This window comes from Lissotriton vulgaris, chromosome 3_1, assembly GCF_964263255.1.
Source record: "Lissotriton vulgaris chromosome 3_1, aLisVul1.2, whole genome shotgun sequence".
NCBI classification, from domain to species: domain Eukaryota; kingdom Metazoa; phylum Chordata; class Amphibia; order Caudata; family Salamandridae; genus Lissotriton; species Lissotriton vulgaris.
In genome coordinates, this window is record NC_141689.1 from 1429983529 (window position 1) to 1430010214 (window position 26686).

At 43.9% G+C, this 26686-nt stretch overlaps 1 protein-coding gene across 1 annotated transcript in view; it reads right to left on the reverse strand.

Moving 5' to 3' along the window:
• ELP1 (elongator acetyltransferase complex subunit 1) overlaps positions 1-26686 on the reverse strand; it is a 686929-nt gene that overhangs the window by 572189 nt on the left and 88054 nt on the right. The window contains exons 7-9 of the mRNA XM_086963713.1: positions 22456-22555; positions 20648-20738; positions 11482-11605 (exon numbers count right to left, since the gene is read on the reverse strand). Coding sequence (XP_086819839.1) covers positions 11482-11605; positions 20648-20738; positions 22456-22555 — 315 coding nt within the window. The remainder of the gene's footprint in view (positions 1-11481; positions 11606-20647; positions 20739-22455; positions 22556-26686) is intronic.

Here is a 26686-nt window from a genome sequence, read left to right on the forward strand (position 1 = left end):
GGCCTTATACACCCAACTCTGGATTCGCAACCCGAGGGGCAACCCTGTAATTGCGGCCGGATGGGATACTATCAAAGGGGGCCCCCACACTTTCCTCCAGCCCCCTCACTTCAGCCTCAGGGCGTGCCAGGGACTGCCAATGGTCGCAGGCAATGTCTGAGCAGGGTCCGGGCAATTGGTCTGGGGCAATGGCGCCACCCCCGCGGCGGCGTGCCATTAGGCGCCTGGGAGCCGCCACGCCCACTCCGCTCCCACTATCTCCTATCAGATCCGCAGGCCACGTGGAGGCTGCTCAGGGGCCCAGCTAGGCACCTCAGGATCCAGCCAGATCCCCGAGGCGTCGCGACGTTCTGCGCTGTCCGCTCACCCACGCCAGCGGTCCTCCATTCACCACCAGGCCGGGCGTCTGGAATATCTGGGCACACCAGGGCCCACGCGATCTCCGGCTTGAAAATGGCGGGCAGGCCACCGCGGGTTAGGGTGCCCTTCCGCTGATGGCAGTCAGCAGGATCCCCCACAAGGTGATCCTGGGACCTGGAGGCAAGGTGGCAGAGACGTCCGCCCGCACCAGGATGTGAGAGGCCTCAGCCCAAGAGGCCCTCCCCGGGAAGCAGCAGCAGGGCCACCCGGCCCACATACCTTCACCTTCGGCTTTACTGGGCCCCGTCAGGTCCCGGGCAGAGGGTGCGAATTCTTGTTGAGGTTGGGAGACCCCAAGAGGGTGGCTGCATCGCTGTGTGCCGGCTCGTTCCGGGCCCCCCCAAGGACAGCCCAGCACCTCTGGGAGAGTTTAACAACAAAGCACGGGGGCCCCACTGGCGTGACCCGCTCACTCACAGGTTAGTGCTGCTGCAAGCACTAAGATGGCGGATGCCGCCTCATGGGCTGAGGCGCTCACCCACCGGCTCCCGCCTTCGTGCCGCTGTCCGCCAGCTATGGGGCCCCGCAGGGGAGACAACCAAACCCCACTTGAGTCTTCTAAATGGGGGCGGGGCCCAGTCAGGGGTGCAGCCTCTCCGCCAGTCAGTAGTCTGTGCCAGGTAGGCTCCGTAGTGCTTCATGCAGCTAAGTCTGGTGGCCAGGCAGGAGAGCAGCTGAGGGTTCTCTCCTTTGGAACAGTTGCAAGGCCCCATGCACTCTGTGCCTTACTCGCTGGTCACACCTCAGGCCTCCACCAGTCCCCAGGCCAAAGTTGCGGGATGTCTGCGGTGACCGTTCACCCCAGGGCTCAGGAGGCGGTGGTGACTAAGATGGCGACCTCAGTGTCTTAGTCTGGAGCACTTTCCCACCGGCTCCGTTCGCGCCGCTGTCCGCCGTCTCCGAGAGTCACTGGGTCTCAAAATCATCGCCGAGGAGTTTCCGCTGTCACCATGTTCCAGATTCCAGGGCCTCCGTGCTTTTTATATTGCTTAAAAATGCTTAGAATGCCAGCGGTGGCCCAGAGCTCCCACAGCGCATGTCCTACTCCATCCGCAGCGAGACCACGCCCCCGGCCACAGATTTTTAATAACTTACTAGAATACTTTGCATTAAATGTTGAGTTTCCTTCTAATTTAGAGCTTGCCACTCTTTTTAAAAGCCAAGTCATCTACCGAAAGGCTTATTGGTTTCCCTAAACAGTTCTGTGAATGTGGCTAAATTAACAATAATACACACAAATGTCTCAATAATCTTGCCAGGAGATCTAAATGCAAGAATATGAGTGTCAACTTCACCCGCTCAGGACTGCTCTAATTTTACTGCATTCATATCAGGACAGACTCTGTGTTTAAATATGCAGGCTACCTAATTAATCGTTCGGTTAATTAATATTTCGCACAGAAGTTGAGGGTCATCAAGGAAAACTGATGTGGAAATACAGACATGATGGAAAAGACTGCTGATGTGGGAATAACAATGTATAAACCACACAAAGTAATCCTGGCTTATCATTTGTATAAAGCAGAATTGAATGGATTTTGTTTCACAGACCAACTTTCTTAATGGGAAGGACTACTGAGTGTGGCTAACTACGTTTTAATTGTAGTAAACCATCTGCTGAGCGTGACTGTAAGTTTTTAGTGTAAAGGAGTTAGGTCCTTAGGCTGTGGGAAAGGCTGGACCTTCATATACATTTTTCACACAAAAAATGCCACCCCACTTTTTTATATTAGCTCTTAGTTATAAGCAACACATCAACTTTAGTTAGATATGTTAGGTATATTTATTTTTACCTTTTCTTTCAAATCTTTTTTTGAAAAAATCTTAGATGACATGTCAGAGAGAGAACACAACAAGTATAACATATATATACATCAACTTAAACACAACATTTACCAAGAGAAGAAAAAATCATAACATCAAAATACATTCACTATACACAACAAAGCATCTATATCTATTTCAGACTGTTCCAAAAGGCAAGTCACAATTTCTAGCCTCATTAACCATCAGTGATTTGTAATTTCAGGAACAGTAGTGGACAAAGTCACAGTTAAAAGGAGATATTACGACACATTAATTTTACGAGTCAATGATTATTGGTATTGCTAGGTTTTTATCTCCTTTCTTGCCGACGCGTTTCGAACTCCATACAGCAGTTATGGGTTCTCTTCAGGGCCTTGTCACTTCTATCTGCGTGTGTGTAAGGAAAAAAGAACACTGTTTCAGTATCGATTCCTATGGCCTCATTTTATTGTTCCGCTTCTAATCTCCTACATTTAAAGTCCATGTTACCTTAATTGTAGCCGTGGTTATCCTATGTCTGGTTCTGGGTCTTTTGAGCTGCAGTCTAAAGGACATTAAAAAATCCCATTTAGAGTCAGACTCAATAATGGCCCTACGGTTCACTGCTTGCAAAAACACTGCAGGACGTACCTTTAACTGTCTTTTTGGTCCGTGTATGGGCGTCTCCCTATGGCACGGTGATGCTTTTTAACCTGGGGGAGGGCAAGAAGGGGATTACTACTAGTGAGCTCCTGTCATATCTCAACCTTGTTGGGTAGATTATTGTAACAATCCTACCTCGTTTGGTGCACCGCGGGCTTCGGGAGCGGCTCACTCCATGATCAACTTTTTGCACACGGTCCACCGGACTCTAGTTGAGTGTACCGCGTCATTGCTCTCGTGTTGTCCTCCGGTATCATACACTGTTTAAAAGATAGACCGGAGTGCGTTTTAATCCCCCATTACATGAACCAGTTTTACGTGACAACTCAAACCCTCTCACGGCTCACCTTGCTCTATACAGCTTGCTTTCACTAATGCTTCCTTCACTGTGGAGGGCGCCGCCCAAAGTTGATGTGTTGCTTATAACTAAGAGCTAATATAAAAAAGTGGGGTGGCATTTTTTGTGTGAAAAACGTATATTAAGGTCCAGCCTTTCCCACAGCCTATGGACCTAACTCCTTTACACTAAAAAGTTGAGGGCGGGTGCACACTCGCGAGAGTAGAATACGGGCAGTGTAAGTTGAGCCCTAACTACTTATCATAAGAATCGCGGGGGGATCCTGAGGTTCTCCCGAGGTAATGGCAGAGAAAGACACTTTGTCCTTCTCAGAAGCACACATTCAGAACCTATGTGCCTCATCCGCTTTTGATAACATCACTTTGAGCACCTCCGCACAACAACAGAACGAGTCGGATAAACTTATTAGACTTAAGAAAAAACATATCCGGACAGAGCTCCACGGACATTTTCTCCTGAAACACCTCAGGGGTGGGACCATCCCATGGGGCCTTCAGGTTAAAAACGTCCCTGTCATATTTACGGAGGATAGCGAATACAAAAAAGGTTTTAGTTGCATAAACACCAAATGTAGCCGGGACCTGATGGTCCATACCATTGAAACAGCCCAGAGACTATGTGTAAAGGAACTAGAAGAAATTGAGGTTCTCACAAAGAGTCTTCAGGAAAGCCAGGCGGTCACTGATGCAAAGACACTGCTTGAAAAAATTGAAAAAGATATCCAAACTTTCAGAGACATTACCATCAAATTTAAATCTGCACAATACGAGAGGGACTCAAAAGCTTTCACATTAGAAAGGGCCTACCCATTCCTCAAGGAGGATTATTACACTCAGACAGAGTCACGTGGAGCCCTATACAACTTTCAGGGACGATCGAGAAACCGATTTAAAACCTTTTCTGACACATCCTCCTCTTCAAACTCATCAGGTCCTGAGGAAAGAGGGAATAATCCAAACAAGAAGGGGCCTTTTTTAGAGAAAGGCCAACAGGCAAAAACCCGGTTCAAACCCCAGTGGGAAATGCGCACTCGCAGAAATTTTTACAAATCCTAGAACCCACACCATCGACAATAGTGAATCTTTCCACGAAAGTACTAACCAGGGACGAGGAATCCGTCCTCAACCTAGGTTTGAAATTTGTTCCCAGCCAGCGAACTGATTTCACCAGACTCAAACTGGAAACCATTGCCTTCTGTAGAAAAATTCGCCTACGAGCCTTTTTTGCAAACAAACCACCTGTTCTTGACGCGGAAGTAACAGGTCTAAGGAATAAATCCACCTTCATTCCTTACCAAAATATCCCCAAGCAGGTTGTGGCGTTTGAACAGATCATGCTATCATCAATTAATAAATTAGAGAAGAGCAAAAAATACGTCAAACCAAACATCACTAAAGGCCAACGTATAGCTATCAAAAATTTGAAAGATGACCCGTCGGTCGTCATCAAACCCGCGGATAAAGGCGGAGCAGTGGTGATCTGGTCTAAAGACAAATACCTCAAGGAAGGGGCAACACAGGTGAATAATGTCGAATGGTACAGAGAACTCCCTGAGGACCCAGTCCGGGCCATTCAGGGACAAATCTGTGAAATAATAAAGAGTGGTGTGGAGGGTGGATTTGTGGGGCAGAAAGAAAGTGAGTTCTTGATAAAGAAATTTCCAAGAACGCCCATTTTATATTTTTTACCTAAAATCCACAAGAACCCGGAGGAGCCCCCAGGACGACCAATCGTCTCCGGATGCGAGTCTTGTTTGGAATCACTTTCGAAATATATTGACTTCTTTCTGAAGCCCTTTGTTGGTGGTGTAAAGTCATATCTGAAGGACACCACCGACTTCTTACTAAAAATTGAGGGAATGCAATTTGACCCAATGACAGAATTGATGGTGACAATGGACGTAACGTCCTTGTACACCCAAATTCCTCAAGATGAGGCACTAGAAGTGCTGGAACTATACCTCGAGAAGAGGGATAGGCCCCATCAGGTCCCCACCTCGTTTATCCTGCAATTAGCTGAAATAACGCTAAAAAAGAACTATTTCAGGTTTAATGACCGTTTTTACATGCACATCAAAGGTACGGCCATGGGCTGTCCGTATGCGCCGGAGATGGCCATACTCTACATGGCGGAGTATGAGAACAGATTCATCTACTCCAACAATCCCTCCAGCAAATACATTAAACAATGGTTGAGATACATCGACGACGTGTGGCTCCTGTGGCAGGGGAGCCACGCGGAGTTGGTGGACTTCCATTTGTGGATCAATAGCAGGCACCATGACATCAAGTTCTCATTGGAGTCCAGTAATGAAAAGATGACATTTCTAGACCTTGAAATAAGGTGCACGGATGGGTATTTGAAGTCTTCCCTTTTTCTAAAAAAGACGGATAAAAATACGATCCTTCACCATCGAAGTGCACACCCCAGAAGCTTGAGAGATAACCTGCCCTACGGGCAGTTGCTTCGGATTCGAAGAAATTGCTCGGAGGTGACAGAATACGAGAAACACGCAACCAGGTTTTGCGAAGAGATGAAGAATCGAGGGTACCCCAAAAAACTGCTAAGTAATTCTAAGAAGAGGGCACACCACACCCCTCGGGAGTGCTTACTTGAGAGAACGGCGAAACAAGACATGGACAGGTTGGTATGTGTGACAACTTTTGGACCAGACACACACAGAGTAAGGCAAATGGTCCTGAAAAACTGGCATCTGTTAGAGGAACTTGAATGCTCTTTTCCGCGACCGTTGTTCGCCTACAAGAAAAATAAGAGCATTGGCCAAAGTGTAATTAGAGCGGATGTACTAACTCCCAAGCCAAAAAGTGATCTACTCTCAATATGGGGCCTGAAGCCAATTGAAGGGCACCGCAAGTGTGGAAATTGCATATCGTGTGATTCCACAATTGAAGGGTCGGAGTTTGAACACAGGGGAGTAAAATGCAAAAACACCAGTTTCTCGAATTGCAAGACACGAAACGTGGTCTATGCAATTATCTGTGCCTGCCAGAAGATGTACATAGGAAAAACGACACAACAGGTCAACAGCCGGATCACCCAGCATAGGTCAAGAATTAAAAAGAAGGTGGTGAGCGCTCCAATGGTCCAACACGTCCTGGATTCAAATCACAGTGAAATGGACTTTAAATGGACTGTACTTTGCACAATAGTGCCAACAGGCAACAAAGGTCCGATTGACATTGAAGACACACTCCTTAGAAAAGAGGCATACCTGATTCTAAAATTTAATAGTACGCAAAACGGATTAAATACTCTCTCTGAGGTGTCTAGACTGTAGTGGAAGAATTGTGTGGGGCTCCACGGGGGTTTGATAGTCCCCCTTGACTGAAGGGTACAGCATTGGGGAGGCCACGTAGAACAGCGATGTTCCCGAAATGTGCAGGGCTAATCTACAGGTATTCGCGCACTCTCGCAACTAATAAACTACAAATCCCAGAAAACCTACGGTCATGAGACCGTCATAAGTAACCAGGCAACCTGGCCGCCGCCCTCCACAGTGAACGAAGCATTAGTGAAAGCAAGCTGTATAGAGCAAGGTGAGCCGTGAGAGGGTTTGAGCTGTCACGTAAAACTGGTTCATGTAATGGGGGATTAAAACGCACTCCGGTCTATCTTTTAAACAGTGTATGATACCGGAGGACAACACGAGAGCAATGACGCGGTACACTCAACTAGAGTCCGGTGGACCGTGTGCAAAAAGTTGATCATGAAGTGAGCCGCTCCCGAAGCCCGCGGTGCACCAAACGAGGTAGGATTGTTACAATAATCTACCCAACAAGGTTGAGATATGACAGGAGCTCACTAGTAGTAATCCCCTCCTTGCCCTCCCCCAGGTTAAAAAGCATCACCGTGCCATAGGGAGACGCCCATACACGGACCAAAAAGACAGTTAAAGGTACGTCCTGCAGTGTTTTTGCAAGCAGTGAACCGTAGGGCCATTATTGAGTCTGACTCTAAATGGGATTTTTTAATGTCCTTTAGACTGCAGCTCAAAAGACCCAGAACCAGACATAGGATAACCACGGCTACAATTAAGGTAACATGGACTTTAAATGTAGGAGATTAGAAGCGGAACAATAAAATGAGGCCATAGGAATAGATACTGAAACAGTGTTCTTTTTTCCTTACACACACGCAGATAGAAGTGACAAGGCCCTGAAGAGAACCCATAACTGCTGTATGGAGTTCGAAACGCGTCGGCAAGAAAGGAGATAAAAACTTAGCAATACCAATAATCATTGACTCGTAGAATTAATGTGTCGTGATATCTCCTTTTAACTGTGACTTTGTCCACTACTGTTCCTGAAATTACAAATCACTGATGGTTAATGAGGCTAGAAATTGTGACTTGCCTTTTGGAACAGTCTGAAATAGATATAGATGCTTTGTTGTGTATAGTGAATGTATTTTGATGTTATGATTTTTTCTTCTCTTGGTAAATGTTGTGTTTAAGTTGATGTATATATATGTTATACTTGTTGTGTTCTCTCTCTGACATGTCATCTAAGATTTTTTCAAAAAAAGATTTGAAAGAAAAGGTAAAAATAAATATACCTAACATATCTAACTAAAGTTGATGTGTTGCTTATAACTAAGAGCTAATATAAAAAAGTGGGGTGGCATTTTTTGTGTGAAGAGCGTAACTGTAAGAGCACCTATAAAATATGTATCACATTTGTAATTGTCTCTCATATATTCTCTGCGTCGTTTTACAAAAACTAGGCTGTTAGAAAAATGTTTTTGGTTTTATGGTAAATAAGTAAATCTGGAACTTTTCTTAAAATACCTAGCATCATATTGGTCAAGCGAGTTCTGCTGGACCTAAGAAATGTATGGATAATCCTTTTGCCAAGTGCTGTTATCTCTGGAAACTCTGAAATAGGAAAAAGGGTTAAAGCTCACTCATTGTCAAAAAAAGCAACTTCTCTTCACACGAGATTTTTCGGGTTGATACTTTATGTTCCTGCAGAATTCTAATCTCTGAATCTTCTCCATGTGCCAGACTAGATCCAGATATAGCTCCTGCCCATCACTAGGGAGCATTGCAATGGCTTCTGCCATGGACCTACTTGTTTCAGGATTTTACACTGGGGTCACCGGGCAGTCAGTGGGTCCTGCAGCACCCGTTGCTGTTACTGTCATTTACCGCATAGGTGCCAAGGACACCAATGCCTTAGCTCTCCATATCGGCAATTAAGTTTTCAATTCGACTGTTTCTAAGCAGAGAAGACAAGTAATTAAGGCTTATTCTATAAAGAGGTAGGAGAATAAAAACTGTGATAATCTAATAATCAGTAAATCAAAATAACATCAATGTCTTATTAGTGTTTTAACATCAAACACAAATATGAGTTATCTATAGGTAGGTAAATATATGATGCACACAAAATGTGAGAGGGAGTTAGCAATTTCTGGGACCGAAAAACAATCTAATCAGGTCTACAGCTCCATCGTGCTAGAAACTATAGTTCTATGTAACATTAACCCTTTGATAGCATTTATCATAAGGACTAGAAGAGCTCCACCTGGCCCCACGGTAGTTCTCGGTTGGTTGTCCAATTATACATTATGGTAATCTACCAACCATTCCTGACAGCTGGTATATTTCTCTATGGGTCGCCTGCAAGCCCTTCTTTAGATCTGTTTATATCCAGCCAACTTTACTTTTGATATCCTGAATTGTGCACAATCATTACTAGCAAATGTTCCATCTGGGGTAGGATAGCGGAGGTCAATGTTTGCTAAGTGGGAGTGCAAGCATGTATTTGAAGGAAGGTTCTTTTTTCCCTTTCCTGTGGTCTTCAAGAAGTAGCAGTACTCTAGTTAGAAAAGGCCTACTCACAAAGCCGGATCCTCTTGAAACGAGAAACATCGCAAGGCATGTATCTTGCTATATCATGACTTTTAATGGCAAGTTCTGACTCCAGAACTCTTGGCCATATTTTTTAAAATGTTATTTGCTCTCTGGTGTTCTGTGAACCAAATTGTTTTTACAAGCAGGCAGCTTGGCTCCAGCCTACTCCCAGCACTATATTCTGATATGCAGTGAACTGTGAAGACTAGGCCAAACGTCCTTTAAAACTGGCTTCAAATCTGCAGTAGTTCTATGGTCCTGAACAGGCTGGTTTATTCTACATGCCCCTTCATCAGGGGGTCACTCTTTAGTTTCCTCCTGCAAGGGACCATCTAACAATAGTCAGACTTAGTAAACAGCTACAGTGTCTTCTGAGGGATTAATTCTCTTCTCCATGCTTCTCTGTAGCTTCACTTCCATGGAGTATCTGCTTTACTTGCACCATCCAAGACTACTTCCTGGTTTTTCTCGTCCCACATTAGCACTTGGGCATTCTTACAGGACCAGCATGAGGCAAGCCCCAGCTATCTGGGCTCGACTGTGGCTCCAGCCATCTCAACTTAATCCAAGGTTAATGTCCGCACTTAGACCGCAACAGCATTCTGCTCTGCGCTCCCCCCTCGGATTTCAGGAAACGTTAGGTCTTATCGCTGTATACAACTATTCTTGTAATCAATGAGACAGAGATGACCGTTAAAAATGCTAAAATGGAGTAAGCTTGCTATTTGTCTGGCCCTCTGTACACTACATACATGCCATCAACACTTCCCACAAGAAGGTATGCAATGCACCTCCGTTACGGTACACTGAAAGTACATTTACAGAACAGAGCCAGTCTTCCTTCCTGGACTATTACTTCACGATCATCACTGTCAGCCTCATTATAGCCTGGGGTGAAAGGGCACTAGTCATTCACACCTAGACTGAGAGTTCACTTAGGGTGGCCCTCTATCAGCATAGTTAGTCTCTGCTGAAAAACAACCCGGAAAAACCATGCTGGGAGCCTACAGTGTACTTTCGGATTGTAGCATACACCAGACGAAAAACACAAGGCAGACTAGAGGAAAAAAAAGTATAGAGCTGGGTGGCACATCTTACCGAGCTCAGCACAAAACGTTTGTCCCAACACCTAAAGCGTTGTAAACAAAATAACGTTCATACCAATGTTATGCTTCAGATAACCACCTCCCAATTAGATGTAGTCTAAAGTACATTCACAAGAATGCTGCCTGAGAGGCTTCCTAGATCTGTGAGGACACTGGTCTTTTGTCTGGTTCTATGTCACAATAAATTGTTGTTTCATTTGTAGTGAAATGCAAAAAAAAAACACACACAAATGCATGTTGTAACAATTTACAAGTAGTTTTTGCAAAACTGCTCTGCAGTAGCTCAGTATAAGTAATAAATCATCAAAAGTACTTTTTCCGGGTTTGCACCATAAAAGCAATAGTTAAAATTCATAAACGTTCCATAGAACATTTCATCTAGGTGACATGAGTTAAAAAAATATGCAAACTAAATACACAATGACATTTAGGTACATCATAAAAACTGACAAGGCGAATGGAAAGTACTTTTTCCATATACAATAATGGATCTGAATACATGACAGCAAAGGTTCACACGGGACTGTGTAGTTCAAAGAAATAACATACTCTTGTGCTCACAAGCAGACCTTTGCATAGACACTCAACTGGCAAGTTTGAGGTTATTGCACATAAAATTACCCATATAAAAACAAGCCAAAGCAGCAAGCATATAGATTTAAAATAAAATGTACCATAAAATATCATAGCAGATTAAAATACAGGTGGAGTGGGACCTAAGGAGAAGTACTCCCCATAAAATGACAAGTGTGCATAAGTAAGTAATGCACATGATTGACCAGGACACAGGACTTTTATTTAGTACAGTACAAAACTGACATGAAAAGTCAGCTTACAAGAAAGCACTGTATTCTACATAGGACCTCAAAAGGCTTTGTTGGTTTCATGTTCAAATTGACCCAGACAGTCAAGATCTATACATATGGTCTATCCCTGTTCACCAACGTCTCTTTTTCCCTAAAGGTTATCACTGTGCAGCTTAAGTTGATTGCCAACTAAATGACGAACAGTCATTTTATCAAATTGTGAACCTAAAACAAAATATAATTGAAAGAGGATTTTTTGCAAGACTACTGGCAGAAAATGTGGATTTTAACTTAAACTGGAAGCTAATTAAATTTAGTGAAACAAAAAAATAGAGATTTTACTTTTTTAACAAACCAAGCGTTCAGGCAATGTATTATTGACCAGAAACGACATCATAATTGCTAAAAAGCAGACTGATAAAATAATATAGCATGCCCAAAATTTCTTGTCAATGATCCTTCACATACCTTTACTTGCCCTTTCTGAAACGGAAGTGTAAACTCTCCATGTAGAAGCCCATTCTTTTCCATGAACACCACGTTGTGCTTGTTGGGCTTACTCTGTGTGGATGCAAGAAGGCTGCCAGAAGGCCTTGTGCACAAAAAAACAAAAATAAATAACAGTTAGAAAAGGGATCAAACTTATTTCTCAGCTGCCACTTACCGAGGACATAGTGTTTGGTGGGCTCTGTATACTCTGAAATGATCGCAATATCAGAAATCAAGCATAGGTAAAGCCAATAGGTATGTCCTTGGCAAGCTTGTTTTAGTTTTACTTATTCATTCTTTGTGCAAATGTATGTAATAGGCTAAAAAAGGAGGAAACAATTTAGAAAATATAAAAATAAAGGAGTGGCAGAGCAGCCCAGGCTCACCAGCACTGGTACTGTAGCTCAATCCTTTTCAGGTGGCTGTGCATATGTGATCAGATGAACTACTATTACTCACTTTAACACAGTCAATAGTTAAAAGGGCTGACCCACTGTTCCATGCTGTTCACTGCTGGGGCGGAAGCAAAATGGAAATGTCAGCTGGATATAACGATATAGAGGGCTGCCCAAAAAGCCCTTGTATGAACGTACAAATGTATATATTTTATTATGAATGTTCTGAAAAACAAGAGGCTGGTGAAACAGCTACAGTAGTCCCTAAGAAAACAGAGGAGGCAAAGAAAAGAACAAAGTGGAATGTGAAATCAGAAGTGCAGACAGAGAAACAGCACAGACAAAAAATATGAAGTCTGCATTCTACAAGGGACTAAGAACATGCCCAGAGCAATACATCATTTCACAGAGCTCTTTGTAAGCTCAGTTTCAATTAATCACCCCATATCCAGAATATAAGCATCCACTCTTATAAACAGATGATGAACGAGCATGCAGTCTCTATATGGTGATGCTGCGGGTCACCAACTGCTGTATCTCTCATCTGTTTTCACTAGGAGACCCTTCTACTCTCATCTGCCAGCTATACCTCAAAACTATCCACATTGGTTAGGAGTCCCAACAATCTACTACCAAAACTACAGAGAAGCCGAGGTTAATTGCCTTCTGCCAAAGCACAAGACTGGTGCAAAGTAGCTCCCTTAGACATGGCCCCAAAGGCAGCAAACTTACGTGAGCAGCCGGCTATTAAGGAGATCAAGGCTGCTCTTGGCCCCTTCGCAGCCTCGCCTAATTATCCCAGCTTTTTATCTTGTCCAGTGCCACAGATTAATGTCCTCCACCCGGTTGCCCTGGGTTGTACTGATATCCACCTTGCCACAAACCTGGTCCCCAACAGACCAACAGAAACATGTTGATGAAAATGCTGCTGTGTGTTATTAAACTAATTAAGTAGGACCTGGATTTTAAGTATGAAACGGGACTATACAAATTATTTCCATAACTGACTAATAGGCCCAACAGTTAAAAAATCAGCATGAACAATTACAGTCTTTAAAACAAATATCCAGATTGGAGGTTGTAAAAATGCAAACCTCCTGGTCCACTTGGACTGGGCTGGGCTGGGCCGGGCCGGGCTGGGCTGGTTGGGGTCAGTGCAGATTTACCATGTGAAGTTACAAAACTACAAGTGATGTGTGGTTGTTTTGCAAATTTTGATTAAAATGCTAAACATACCAAAGTTCATCTACTTCATTATGAACGTTCCCATTAGACTCCCTACGTTTTTACCCAGCTGTCAACTGCTTCTTCGTTTGATTGGGGGGTGGGGTAGACAAGGCTGCATTAGATTGTCAGTATTGACTCATCCTATGAAGCACAGATGTCTCTCCGCTCCTGACCCATAAATCTATTTGCTTAAAAAAAAAACATTTTATCTAATTTTTAAGTATAAATAAAAAATAAAAAAACTTTTGTTTATTTCTTCTTTACATTTCAAAGACAGAATTGCACAGTAATCGAATAAAGGGGAACACTGTAAAAATAAGTATACATGTAACAACTTAATAGGCCGTGAATTATTTTTTCATTGCATCAGACTCCAAAAGACCACACGTTTTAGTATGCGTTGTCTGAAAACACCCACCCTACTGCCATTTTCAGCGAAAGTTAGTCAGGGGACAAAGGAAAATATGGGGAATTATATTGACAACATTCTTTGGGCTGCGTGTGTGCTCAACAGCATAGACACACTTAAATCTCATTAGCTTTTATCTTCTATTTGGTCAGTGGGACAATTACAAAGGGTCAAGAATGTTATCAATTTTGGTGACTAGCTCCTGCCGTTTGTTCAAATGCACCTTCTCATTTCGGATGTAGGAGACCAACCGCTCAGCCTCCATGGACGACCTCCGCATAATATCCTTGACGTGAGTATCAAGCTTCTGGATCTCAGCCACATTATCAGACATGAATACCTTTACAATCTTGGAGATCAATATGCCTTGAAGATGAGATTCATTGACAATGTCTTTGACGAGCAGTTGGTTGATTCTCTGGCTGAAAATAATCCTGCCAGAAGGAGCCAAAGATATCCAAGTGGACACCCAATATGATATTGATCGGGCCCCAGATGAGCTGCACTATACCTACTTGGATACATTTGGTCGTCCTGTTATAGTTGAACATCAGAAGAACCTGGTAGAGCAGCAAATAAAATACAGGTTTAATAAGATTCTGCTGGTGGTTGGAGCTTTCTACATCCTGTTTTTCACTATGATTCTTTACGTGAGGCTGGACTACTCCATCACCAAGGACCCTGCTGCCGAAGCCAGGATGAAAGTTGTCTGCATCACGGAGCAGATTTTGACCTTGGTGAACAAGAGACTTGGACTGTACCGCCACTTTGCTGAAGCAGTAAATAAATATAAGGAGTCCAGGGATATTTTCACTTTAAACAGTGGTAAAAAACATTGGAAAGGGAGGACAAAGCTCTTTCAAATGAAATTCCCTCTTTACAATCCAATCTCAAACTGGAAGGATAAGACATAAATCTACTACTTAGTAGTGCAGGCAGACTAGCTAGCAACCATGACGAAAGCTAATGCACATCCGCATCAAATATACGTTTGTCCAGCCCGTCTCCATGCTCTCAATCATCTGCTGTGCACCTACTGGCACCACAGACCAGGTTAGTGGGATGGACCAGACTTGTAGGGCATGGTGACAAATAACGTGCTATTTCCAATGTGATATTCCCTGTTCACCGCTGTTACCTGAGGTGTGCAATCCCCTGCTCTCCCCCAATGATGGGATCCAGACGGAGTCCAACTTGACCACAGGGCAGGTGAGAGTCTTGGGTGCCTTGTTCCCCGGAGGGTAATTTATGTCCTTACAAATATATAACGAGCGGGATTGTACATCACATTTAGCCATACTCTACTGTCATCAACTATGACTGGCAGCACAAGCTGCCTTTCTGAGATTCCCACACTTCCCTAATGAACTCACAGTGCTTTCAAAATATATATAGCAAGCTGAAGCAGGGAAATCTACCTCCTTTCTGTAATCTGAAATTATGTTTGACAGGCATCTCAACCCGCCTACTGTTTGTAAAGAATGGGAAAGAGAGATCAGATTCTCACTAACTACCAAAGTATGGCCCTTTTGCTGCCCACAACCACAATAGGTACTGTTCAACTATCAATACAAGCTAATACAATTTAAATTCCTGCAACGTTTCTATTTTACCCCAGAAAGTATGTCCAAATTAACACCAAACACAACGGTCACGTGCAAGAAATGTGGACAGATGAATGTACAGCCATATGGCTTGGCCCTGCCCAAGGCTAACCAGCTATTGGACATGGGTGCTTGAAGGGATGCAAACCATGAATGCCTTTCCAACGTCACAGGACCTTCTACTGGCTGTCTTAGGGGCTACGTAAGACATCCAAGCACAGCCTGACGATTTGTAAGCATGGCCTTGTTGCTTGCTAAAAGACGAGCAGCAATGTGTTGAACGAACAGGTCCACCCTGAAAGAGGACCACTGTCTGCAAGACATAGCTTACTGCAATGACCAGATGAACTTGTACGCAGAGGGATTACATTCAAAATCGAGACCCAGGGACTTCTGGGGCCCATTACACTCCAATCTACTGGTACAGGATCCATCACCATAAGGCTTGGCATTATAACTTGTGTTTTGTCATTGGGGTACAGCCCTAGGTTCCTTACTGTCGGGATTGGCATATACATGCACATAGCATTTTAATTAGCATTCTAAGCCATTGTCATTTGTTGTCATACTCACTGATGTAACTTTTATATATTCAACAAAACTTCATTAAAAAAAGTGTTACTGAAGCAAATTTTGTTGTGCTTTGTTAATAAAAGTCATTAACCATGTAAAGGAAAATCAGCATGAAACAGCATAAAAAAATTATTCTACAAATTACATGTGTAGGTAATATTATGTCATCCAAAGCATGATGAAAGGCATGCAAGTCATAACTAGTCCAAAATCGAAGAGTCCTATTTTGTCTGAGGATAACCTCAGTAAATGAATTGGGAGTAATGTTCATGGGAGCTGCATCACTTTTCACCCTAAGCTAGGACAAATAAGGTTCCAAGGCCTCAGAAACTGGAGTTGGAAGCTACAGTGGTCATATCTAATTTTAGTGACCATTGATATGATTGATAGAAGAGAAATTCCGAACAAGTTTAGCCATGTGTAGTATGAGGCGATAAGTCTCTGCAAAAATCTCAATGTCACATGGGGTTAACTTAGCTTAGTCGATGCATGTGTACTAATGTGTGCCAAGGTTTTTTAAAGCAAGCAAGACACATTGCCGTAGTTACCTTTCCCAGTCAACTAAAGTTAGAAACATTTCCTGGAAGACCAAGGCACCTTGACTGACATGCATGAGCATGAGGAGGGAGGAAACTTCTGTTTGGAAGTCTAGAAGACTTAACTGGTTCGAAGCAACATGAGAAAAAAAACATTTGCTTCACATGGACCAATCTTCACAACATCCGAGACTGGAGCCAACTAGGGTGAATAATCAAAGTACACCTAGTGGGTCAATGAACGTGACTGTCAACTTATTAGTTATAATAAAAAGACTGCATAATTTGACATCTATCAGTCTTCGAAGCAGAGTAGTGCATACTGCTGTGTACGGACCAAACACAGTCGTAATGGCATTTAGAAAGCCAGTGAGGGGTCGCTGGCACTCGTTCCACGAATGTCAGAAACTTTATCTGTATTGTCTGCATTCACATGTTATTGGCTGTTTATTCTTTGAATTGATTTAACTATGAATGAGAGGGGAGGAGCCAAGATGGCGGACGGGACGGACGTGTGAGCGCCCGGCTCCCAAAGCCGTCTGCTTCGCTTTGAAATCCTGGCACTAATCCTTTCTTGCACCACGCTGCGACGATGACACGGACGCGCTGAAGTCAGTCGCTTTCATTTGAGACCTTCGCCGGCCGTTTTGGACGAGGATTTGGTGACTAACTGATTACCGGGGCTGACCGCGACCCTGGTGCCGATTGCAGCCGCAGGTCACTGGTGCTTTCGACTGGGCGGACGGGCAGTGGAGGTGCCGGCGTCTGGATCGGCCTGATTGCTGGAGACGGGAGGTTTTATCCTGACCCGCGGGGTGCGACTCCAGTCTGCTGTGGTGAGTGCGCCTGGAAGACGGGATCTCTTTGTTCCTCGCTCTCCCTTCTACGCTGCCTTTGTCCTGGGCGGAGTCCATTTTGCAGCGCCCTTCTGGTCGCGCACAGTTCGTGCCCCCGGGAGCCGAGGGAGACCTCATTGTGCTGGCCCTCCGCACTGGTGGCTGCGTGCCCCTCCGTGGTGCGACGATCGCCTTTCTTTGACGGAGTCACCCCCCCTTCCCTCCAGTGTGGATCCGTGGGTGAGACGGCAATGGCGCTTGTCCCCCAGCAGAGCCAGTGGGCTGGTCCCTTGTCCCCAGCTTGTGCAGACTTGCCCGCACTTGGCCCGGGTGAAGAGTTAGATGTGACGCGGTGTACTGCGGATCGGCTGGTATCACGGAGTGACCTGACCTGTGGCGACATTCTTGATGCCCTCATAGATCTACGAGCAACATGGCGGCACATTGCTCAACAACTGGGGGATCAGATCGATGAAGTTGTGTCCTCCTTCAGACGGCCGGCGCTGCCTGTTTCTATACTGCCTGTGTGCGCCTTTCAAGTGGATACAGTGTTACCACAAGTGCGAGCGGATGATCGCAATGTTCCTAGCTACAGTGTTGCGTGCCTCCCTGCCGATGCTACTATTGTTGCGAGGTTTCCCCTCGCTCCGGGAACTTTGATTCTGCCTGACCAACTGCACTCGGGGCTTCGCTTGTCACTCTCCCAGCTGTTTGCCCCCTTTGAGAGTGTAGCCCTCGGAGCCCTCTTTCAACACTGCTGGAGTGAGCGACGTCCTGAATGGCTAGGGGGGCTTGTCATCTTGGCCGCTGCGTTAGTTAGAGAACGAAGACGCTCATCTTCCTCTCTGATGCTTCCTTCATGTCGAGTGCGGCCATTTTGTCCCTTTGTTCTGCCGGACACGTATCCGCTGCGACGGTCCTGCCTGGAGATGTTTCGTCGATCGGGCCAGGGTTGAAGGGGCATATCACCTCGACTGATTTGATCGGCTGACGGAGACCCGGACTATTCATCGTTTTGATCTGCTGACAGTTTTGCCATTGCAGCCCCTCGCCCATTTGAGCTCGTGACTATCCTGCACTTTTGTGTTCCTTGGTGGTGGGAGGGCGGTCCTGTGGGAGTCCGGTGGTTCTACATGGGAATGCATTATTATCAGTGACTGGATTTGCCATGTGCCTGCTATCATGTCGTGTTTGGGGTGTTTACTGATATTATGTCTTCTCGGGTGGGCTTCAAGAACACTAGGACTATTTTTGCAAATGTTGGGCGCACACACTGTGACATGGTTTCTCCATCTTTCCTACTGTTGCTCTTTAATACAGCTCTGTCGCATTTGGAGTAGGCGGTTTTCAGTGTGGGACGCAGTGGATGGCTGGGATCCGGGAGCTCGGATGTTAGGTGGGCTCCTCCCCCCCCCCATTTATTCTTATAGGGAGTGGTAGACTAGCTTGTTCTTTTCTCCCTCCCTGTATTCAAGAGTGAAATTTTCCTTTTTCTTCTTCTTTTCTTCCTCTTTTTTCCTCTCTTTCTGCTCTTTCTTGCTGTTCCTCCTCTTTTCTTCCGACTCTTCTTCTTTCTAAATTTCGGGTTTATAGGGCGACAGACACGCTGCTAGGGGGGGGGTAGGCCATAGCCTCTGCATGTGTGTAGGGTGGGGGGGTTATATTTCATTTTTATTAGTTTCTATGGGACCTGTTTTGTTCTCCTTTATGATTTCAACTTTCTTGTCCATGTTTGGGAATGCCGGGTGCAGGGTGGCAGTGGTGCTGTAACCGGGTCATAGGTGCTACTCTGTGGCATTGCTATTGTGTAACCGTCCTCCCCGGCGGGGACTTGATTATCGATCTACGATTGGCTTGATACAGTTGCTTACGTCATGTCCCGCCTGCATGGACCTTGTTCTTCGCTTATTTTATTGGTACGGAACACTACGGCCTGAAGTTAATAGTTGCATAACAAAAAACTTTAAAATTAAACCTACATTCATCCTGTTACACGGAGCTGCGATATCCTTCATTCTTTATTCCTTTTAATGTCTGAGACTCTGCTACGGTAATGTGTAGACATAATGCAAGCTGATGTGCTATTTGATCGTTCGTGGCCGGCCGGATGGTTGTAGGCCCGTATATGTTATTCTTCTTTATGCACAATAAAGGTTTTCAAAAATTAAAAAAAAAAAAAAACTATGAATGGATACCATCTATGCTTTTCAAATAGTGCTGCTATTCAATGAATTACTGACTGCTCTTATTTAAATCATGTTAAAACTGCATTTGTTATAGGGTTTCCTGTTTTTGCATGATCATTCCCACTTGCCAGTATTGAAAGAACCTGTTAATTTAAATGTTGCTATCTGATACGTGTCCAAGACACCATGTTTTCCCAACCGGCACGCAATTCATGTGTGCATGGAGAATAACCATCTCTTTTGATGCAATTTAAAGACCAACCAGGGGAAGCTGAATCAGGTCCTCTTGAACAGATGGCTGGAAACCTCAAGTTTGCAAATGTACAAAATTTAAGTATGTATCTAAAGAGAGAGAATTTAGATGGGAAATAGTGGAACGCTGCAACATTACTTCTAACCCCAACCCATCAATGGATTTTGTTACAAATGAGTCAAATATCTGCATCTTGCCAATGAAAGCCCCCCACGTATTTTTGCGCCAATCTTCCACAAACAGGGTCAAACCCTGCTCTTTCATCTTTAACACTTTTTCTAATTTTGTTTGTGAGTTTTTTAAAATAAGCAACATCAAAAGTGTTTAATGAACACTAATTAAATTCTGGTAATAACAGGGTGACGAATCAGTATAATTATGCCTGGTATTTAATGGGTCCAGAACACTTGTAACTTTGAATGTAGCCGGGGATTTTGCATCATTGGCCTGTTGGATAAAATCCCTCAAGTTGTTCAATTTTAACAGTTTATTGACTCTCTTGCAATTTTTTTAGATCAACTGGACGATCTGTATTTTCTTCTTCATTTTGCTTTTAGCTGTAGTATTTCCCAGGTCTACCATAGAGCCGTCTGCCCCGGGATAAAAGGACTCGCAAAAAGCACACCCCACATGATGCTGCTGCCATGCTGATTCAGCTGGTGTATGCTTTTTAAATTCAATGAACACAAATATTGCCACAAAGGTGGAGTTATTCCCGAGCCAGGACAACAGTTCTCACCCCACAGAGAACACACGGCGCTCAAACAGTGTCCCTCATCTCTTTAGGGACATCACCCAAATGTAAAAGCAGGTTATTTGCATTTCAGTTCTAGCGGCAATTAAAGGTATTTGTAAAATATACAAGTGTATTCTTTAACACAATCTCTTAAGCTATAAGTTTGCCACATATACAAACTATATTAAATGGCATGAGAATCTACTCAAAAAATAAGAACTTCCAAGACGGGGTGGGATTTGGATATACACCTGACTGTGCACATCTTGAACATGAAACAGGTGAGGTCTGTGGGGTGAATTGCAGCAAGTTCCCACAAACTGTAAAGATAACATAAAAACAGTAAAGGGTATTATTTTAAATAGGATATTGTTCTCTTTAAATACTTACTTCCAAGACAGTGCTTGTTCTAAGCCATCCATAGGCTCACTGGTGGACTGCAAGACAAGTTCTCTGTTCCACACTCTCACCCTGCGTGCACCTTTAAAAAGCGGTGAGAATAGCACTCAAAATGAGAATTGTTTGAAAATCTACAAGCCGGTAGACCAACACCAATTATATCATATAAGATAATTTATTTATCAAACATCGTATTACCAAATCTAGCCTACTTATTAAAGAACAACGAAGGAACAATACACCAGGTGCAGTAGAGTGAAATAAATAATAAGAAATTACTGTGATAGAATGTGTTCCTGATTAATTAATTAATGCTGATCTTCTGATGAAGATTCTGAATACCTCTGTAATTTGATAAGGAAAATAGACTAGAATGTGTATTAAAAAAAGAAGACATTTTGATGCTGTACCAGCTTGGAAAAGTCATCATTTGCCACTGACTGGACTTTGGTAAATAAAAACAGATGGAGGCTCAGATTTTGAAGATATTTGTTTGATTCTGAGTATTCTATCCCACACTAGCACTCAGGAGTAAGCTTTTAATGTTCACCCCTGCAAACAATTCAGAGTCAAAGCCTAAATAGCAGATGTGCTGACAGACCATTCCCTGTGATTATTCTTGGTCTAGGACAGCCGAAGTCCAGCATCAGTAACTGGATGGCTGGAGGGCTACAAGTAAACCCTATAATCTGTGGTGTTATTATATGATGTGTGCCCAGTAGGTAGTGTCTGTTACCTAGCGACTGAACTGTGCTTTGAGACAGATGAGCTTTAACGCCATAGGATACAACCCCACATCCGAAAGTTTGTTTATATAAGCTGTTCCTGTGCACCATATATGCATGATCATCTTCCACTTTAATTGGAAGATCTGAGCATCATGAATAAATCATCTTAAGATTGCCAAGGACCAAAAGCTCTCCATCTGCTTTAAGGCGGAGTAATTGGTTGAACAAACAAGAGATGTCAGATATTTTGGTACAACTACCTGAATTACTTGATTTGTTTGTGCACCTGGCAAAAGGTTTTTGAGAACTTTCTGGATTCTTAACTTGGGAAAGAAACCAACAATCGTGGATGAATGACTGGATTAAACACAGCCCACTAGTAATTAGTGGGAGCCACATTTCAAACCATCATTTTTGCTCTCCTGGGTAGCATGGAACCTACCCTATGCAAGGTAAAATGCTATGTCACATCCCCTCTAAAGTTAAACAGAAGTCATCCCCAGCATGTTTCAGCCTTGTCCGGCATCAATGAGGTGCAGCGTGAATCAGGGTAATAGCAAGCCATAAGACCTATGCATGGGCATCCCATGCCACTTACATTTACTCTCAGAGAAGTCCAAAAAGTGATATATGGAATGCTTGAATTGCTGTCATGCATAATTAATTACTATGAGAGCTCCATTACAGTTATCTGTCGGTCATGACCATTCCCTTTTGGGACTGGGCAATAACCCAGATGCAAATGGTGGGACCCAGTTTATACTGAAATGGGGAGCACAAAAACGAAATTATTAAAATTATATGCTCAATAACTACGAGTAGCAGAGGTATATTCATGATTCCCAGCCATCAATTATCCTGATGATAAGCTGTTAATTTTACTTACTTCACAGTCTAGGTTTTACTACCTGAGCCACTTTAGTAAAAATCTGTAAACCACAAGACAACTTAGCACTGCTTTGTGGTTGTTTGGTTCTGTGATCACAGGATTCTTTTAGAACAAACCCCATGTTTGGATGCTGAAAAAAGTGGGCTATTTATGTGCTGGAAGAGAGGCTAAATGTAACTTACCAGTCTCTTGACAGATAGCACTCACTGCAAAAAACTGCCCATCGCCTCTCCAACTAACGCGAGGTCTACGATCATCCCAAGGCACAGCTGGCTGGACAGCCTAGAAAAAGCCAAGGAAAGGTGATGTATAACTTAACAGATGTCAGCATTACGTGGCACAAGATTAACAAAATCTACAAGAGCAATATAAGTACAATTATAATGAGAAGTTACAAAAATATTATTCTCTCCCAGTAAATCAGAATTATTAATGGAATAAAAATGCAAACAGTGACAGGAGGAGCTTCGGGCGCATCCAAGATGGCAGCGTGAGCTTAGTGCTCACGAGACCCTCGTAGCCCCCGAATATATCCTGTTGTTTATCCTGTTTACTGTGGAGTGCTTCTTGAAGCGGAACCGAAGAAGTGTCAGATGCTGAAAACCGCATCCCGAACGTGCCTCGGAAACCAGAGTTGAAGAACCGGAAAGTTTGAGGCCTGTATCTCTTGGAGATCTGGTGCTTGGAGTTGGCATTGTGCCGGAGTTGTAATGCGACAACAACGGCTCTGAATACCGGAAGTGACTGGCCCGGCCTCGCGACTTCGTTTGGTTTCACTTTTGATTTCACCTGGAACTCTCTGCAACCCCACTGAGGCCCACTCCAGAACATCTGAGACCCTGGTCGACGACAGTGGGCCATGCTATGAAGACACTTTAACAGAGTGCAGACCAGTGGAATCGAAATCGAGGATTTTGGCTGCGTGTCACGCCAGTGAGGGCGCCGCGGCCCGGACTTCTTGCCGATTACTGGACAGTACGGAACTACAGATGGCTAGCAGGCTTTCCGAAAGAGTCGTAAGCAAGGTATTGGACCAAATACAACGACTATCGAGTGCTGCTGCCCCGAATTGAACTAGGAACATAGGATTGTCCCAAAATGGCGACCAAGCCGGAGGGAGATAAACGACAATCGAAGTCCTTATATGCTGACAACATATTACTTTATTTGACTTCTCCCAGTAAATCCCTTAACGTGGTTTGTGATGTCTTGGCCTCGTATGGTAGAAATTCAGGATTGATAATAAACTGGGCAAAATCCGATCTTTATGTATTGTGTGGTGACGCCCCTATCCTGCCTCGTAATTGTCCCATTCAGATTGCTAAGGAAGGGTTCAAATATCTTGAGATTTATATTTCAATGGATCCCATAATTCGATATGACAAAAAACTTCTTCCTCCACTGACTCGGCTGAAAAGTGATGTAGCTGGCTGGAAGAAACTTCCGTTGTCGCTGCTAGGACGGGCGGCCCCTTTTAAAATGTGTCCCTACCCCGATTTCTTTATGCCCTCCAAAATACTTTGGATGTGGTACCAGCTAGCTATTTTCGAGAAGTGGAGGGAATGCAGCGTAACTTACTTTGGGAAGGCAGACGGCGTATAGCGTTGGCTAAGTTGACGCTCCCATGGTACGATGGAGGAATTGCTCTCCCTGATATTAAGAGATACTATTGGGCATCACAGTTGGGAGCTATAAATCATGGTACTTATGGGTCCAATATGGATCCGGGTTATGCAATGGATAAATGGCTGCTCCCTGGTGGTGATTATAGCAGAGCGCTGTATACCAGATCTATAGAGAAAAGTCTGATGGGACCGACTAGAGTGGCGGTGCGCATATGGCACGATGTTACTTGTTCACTGGGATGGAAAGACCGTCTGACTTTGGCTACCCCATTATTTGGATCGGATAAATTGGGCAGGTTATGGAATATGAAGGGTTTTGACAAATGGGACTTGATAGGGATTACCACTGTGGACGATGTTTGGGCGAAGGGAAGAGTTAAGTCGTTTGCTGAATTACAAACTGAATATGAGCTGAGTGTGACGGAGTATTTTCGCTATGCGCAAGTGAGGCACGCATTGAGGTCGGTGTTCCCCGAGGGGGAAGAGATACCAGAAGCGTCCCCATTGGAAGACCGAATACTAGATGGACATTTGCCTGACAGCACCATTTCTCTCATTTATAAAAAATTGATAAATCACAGAGCGGATCTCCTAGCAGAGTTAAGGGACAAGTGGACGCAGGAGGGTATTGAAATTGACGACGAAGATTGGCAATCAGCAGTTTCTTCCCCTAAGGAAGTTGCGATTTCGGCGAGATTGAGGCTCGTCCAGATGAAAATACTGCACAGTGTTTATGTCACGGGTCCACGTCTGATTAAAATGGGTTTAACGGAGGAAGGTCTGTGTAAGCGTGGTTGTGGTCAGTTGGGGACGTTTCTTCATATCCTGTGGGAATGTCGATATATGATAGACTACTGGAGCAGAGTCCATAATGCTATGCAGGAAGTGACAGGTGTGGCTCTTTTGCCGGAAGCTAGGAGATGTTTATTGAATATTTGGGAGCCTACAGACCTGAACACTGCACAAACTCGATGGGTCACTCTCGAGGCCATGATAGCTAAGCGGAACATAGCACAGCAGTGGGGAGCGGCTAGGCCGCCTACGATAGAGGGGTCGAAAGAAAGTATGGATTGGTGTATGTTCCGTGAAAAAACTGTTTATCTGGCACGGGGTGGCCCTAGAACAGTGTTTGGGGTCCTTGGAATCAATATAGAGGAAATATTTGTGTACCACCTGCAATTGTTGGTTTTGAAACTCCTCTTTCCCCATGACCCTTACATGTGAATCTGCCTGACATTTGTGCTCCATGCTCCCCCCCTTGCCAATATTTTTTGTACCATACGTTGAAGTTGTGAACGACCCTCTTCTGTACAATGCACCGATGTATTTCTATATTCCTTGTTTTAATAAAAAGAAATATTTAAAAAAATGCAAACAGTGACAGTCAACATTAAATGATACTGTTTTAGAAGATACTGACTCCTATCCACATATTTATAAAAATACAATCTTCTACCATACACAAGCAGCCCCCAAATCAACGTATTCTTACTGCAGGCATTGGTCCACCTTCCCAATTACAACCATCTACAACAGGTGGCCTTTACATAAGTAGTGCTGTGCTGACTTTCTCAATAGTTGTACAAGGGCAAATCAATATTGCCTTGACTCCCTAATGACCGATTTGCTACGAAACCTCGGTATCCATAAGTAAAAATTAATTGCCGTCACCCAATATGCTTTGGATTTATTTGCAACAGGATGGACTTGGTCATCTCCTGCTTATTTATGAGCTTTGTATGATACTGGGTCTGATAGCACTAAATTATATTGTTTACAAATAGGACCACAGTAGGACTATTTTGCTACCCGCGGAGAAAGCAGAAACACATTATCTAAAGTGACAGATGACTATCTTTTTAGGAAAGAGAGAAAAGAATATGGTCCGAATCCAAATTGTGTTAAATGTGTGAAGTGCAGACATACTGGCGTACTTTTGGTGATGTAGTGTGTTTACTTTATCAATTAATGTCTCTGACAAAGTGTTAGGATTTGAAAGTGAGCCCAAAATAATCTTATGAGTAATGTAATTGAAAAAATAGATTGTCAATTAAAAAAACATGCCATTCGCTGTAGTATCTTGGGGAATCCTTTTCCTGATGGTGGAACATATGCAAGTGTAAAGTACTTCAAATTAAAGCTCTCCCATAGTTAGACCATTCTCTTCCAGCAGACTTGCTATCTCCATCTCTCACAACTCAGATTAGGACACAAATGTGGGTGCGCAGCAGAAGAGAGAGATGCAGTGGTTGAATAACATTTTAAGAAATGGGGTTCCTATTGTAAACAATTGCTTCTTACTTGTTTGTCCAAAAAGCTTGGAGTGTGTCGCTATCATAAATAACTGCGTCAAGTCTGGTAAACCTTGCCCAAACATGAAAACACTGAGCATTAACTTTTAGACAACAACTAGAATGCAATGAACTATTTATTGATCAAGGGAATGCTTTCCCTATTTAGGAAATATTTCATTCTGGATGCTGTGCTAAAGCAGAAACTGGGCGCAGACGTAACTGAATACGATTTCAGATTCGGAGCTTGGCACAAATTTAGCACAGACCCATGGATTCAAAAATCGATCCAGGGGGGAGTGGCTAGCGGCCGAGCAGGGTGGTCGCAGCCTGAAGGAGCTCTCGCCGACCCGTGGCTGCCTACTGGGACACAGCCCAAGTATCGAGGCCACCCCGAGACAGAACGACGGAGCGGAAGCCCAGAAACACGCAGAGGGCTCTGCTGCGCTGCGTGGTGCCGGGGAAGTGTGTGCCGGGCCCCAGGGCTGAACTTGGCA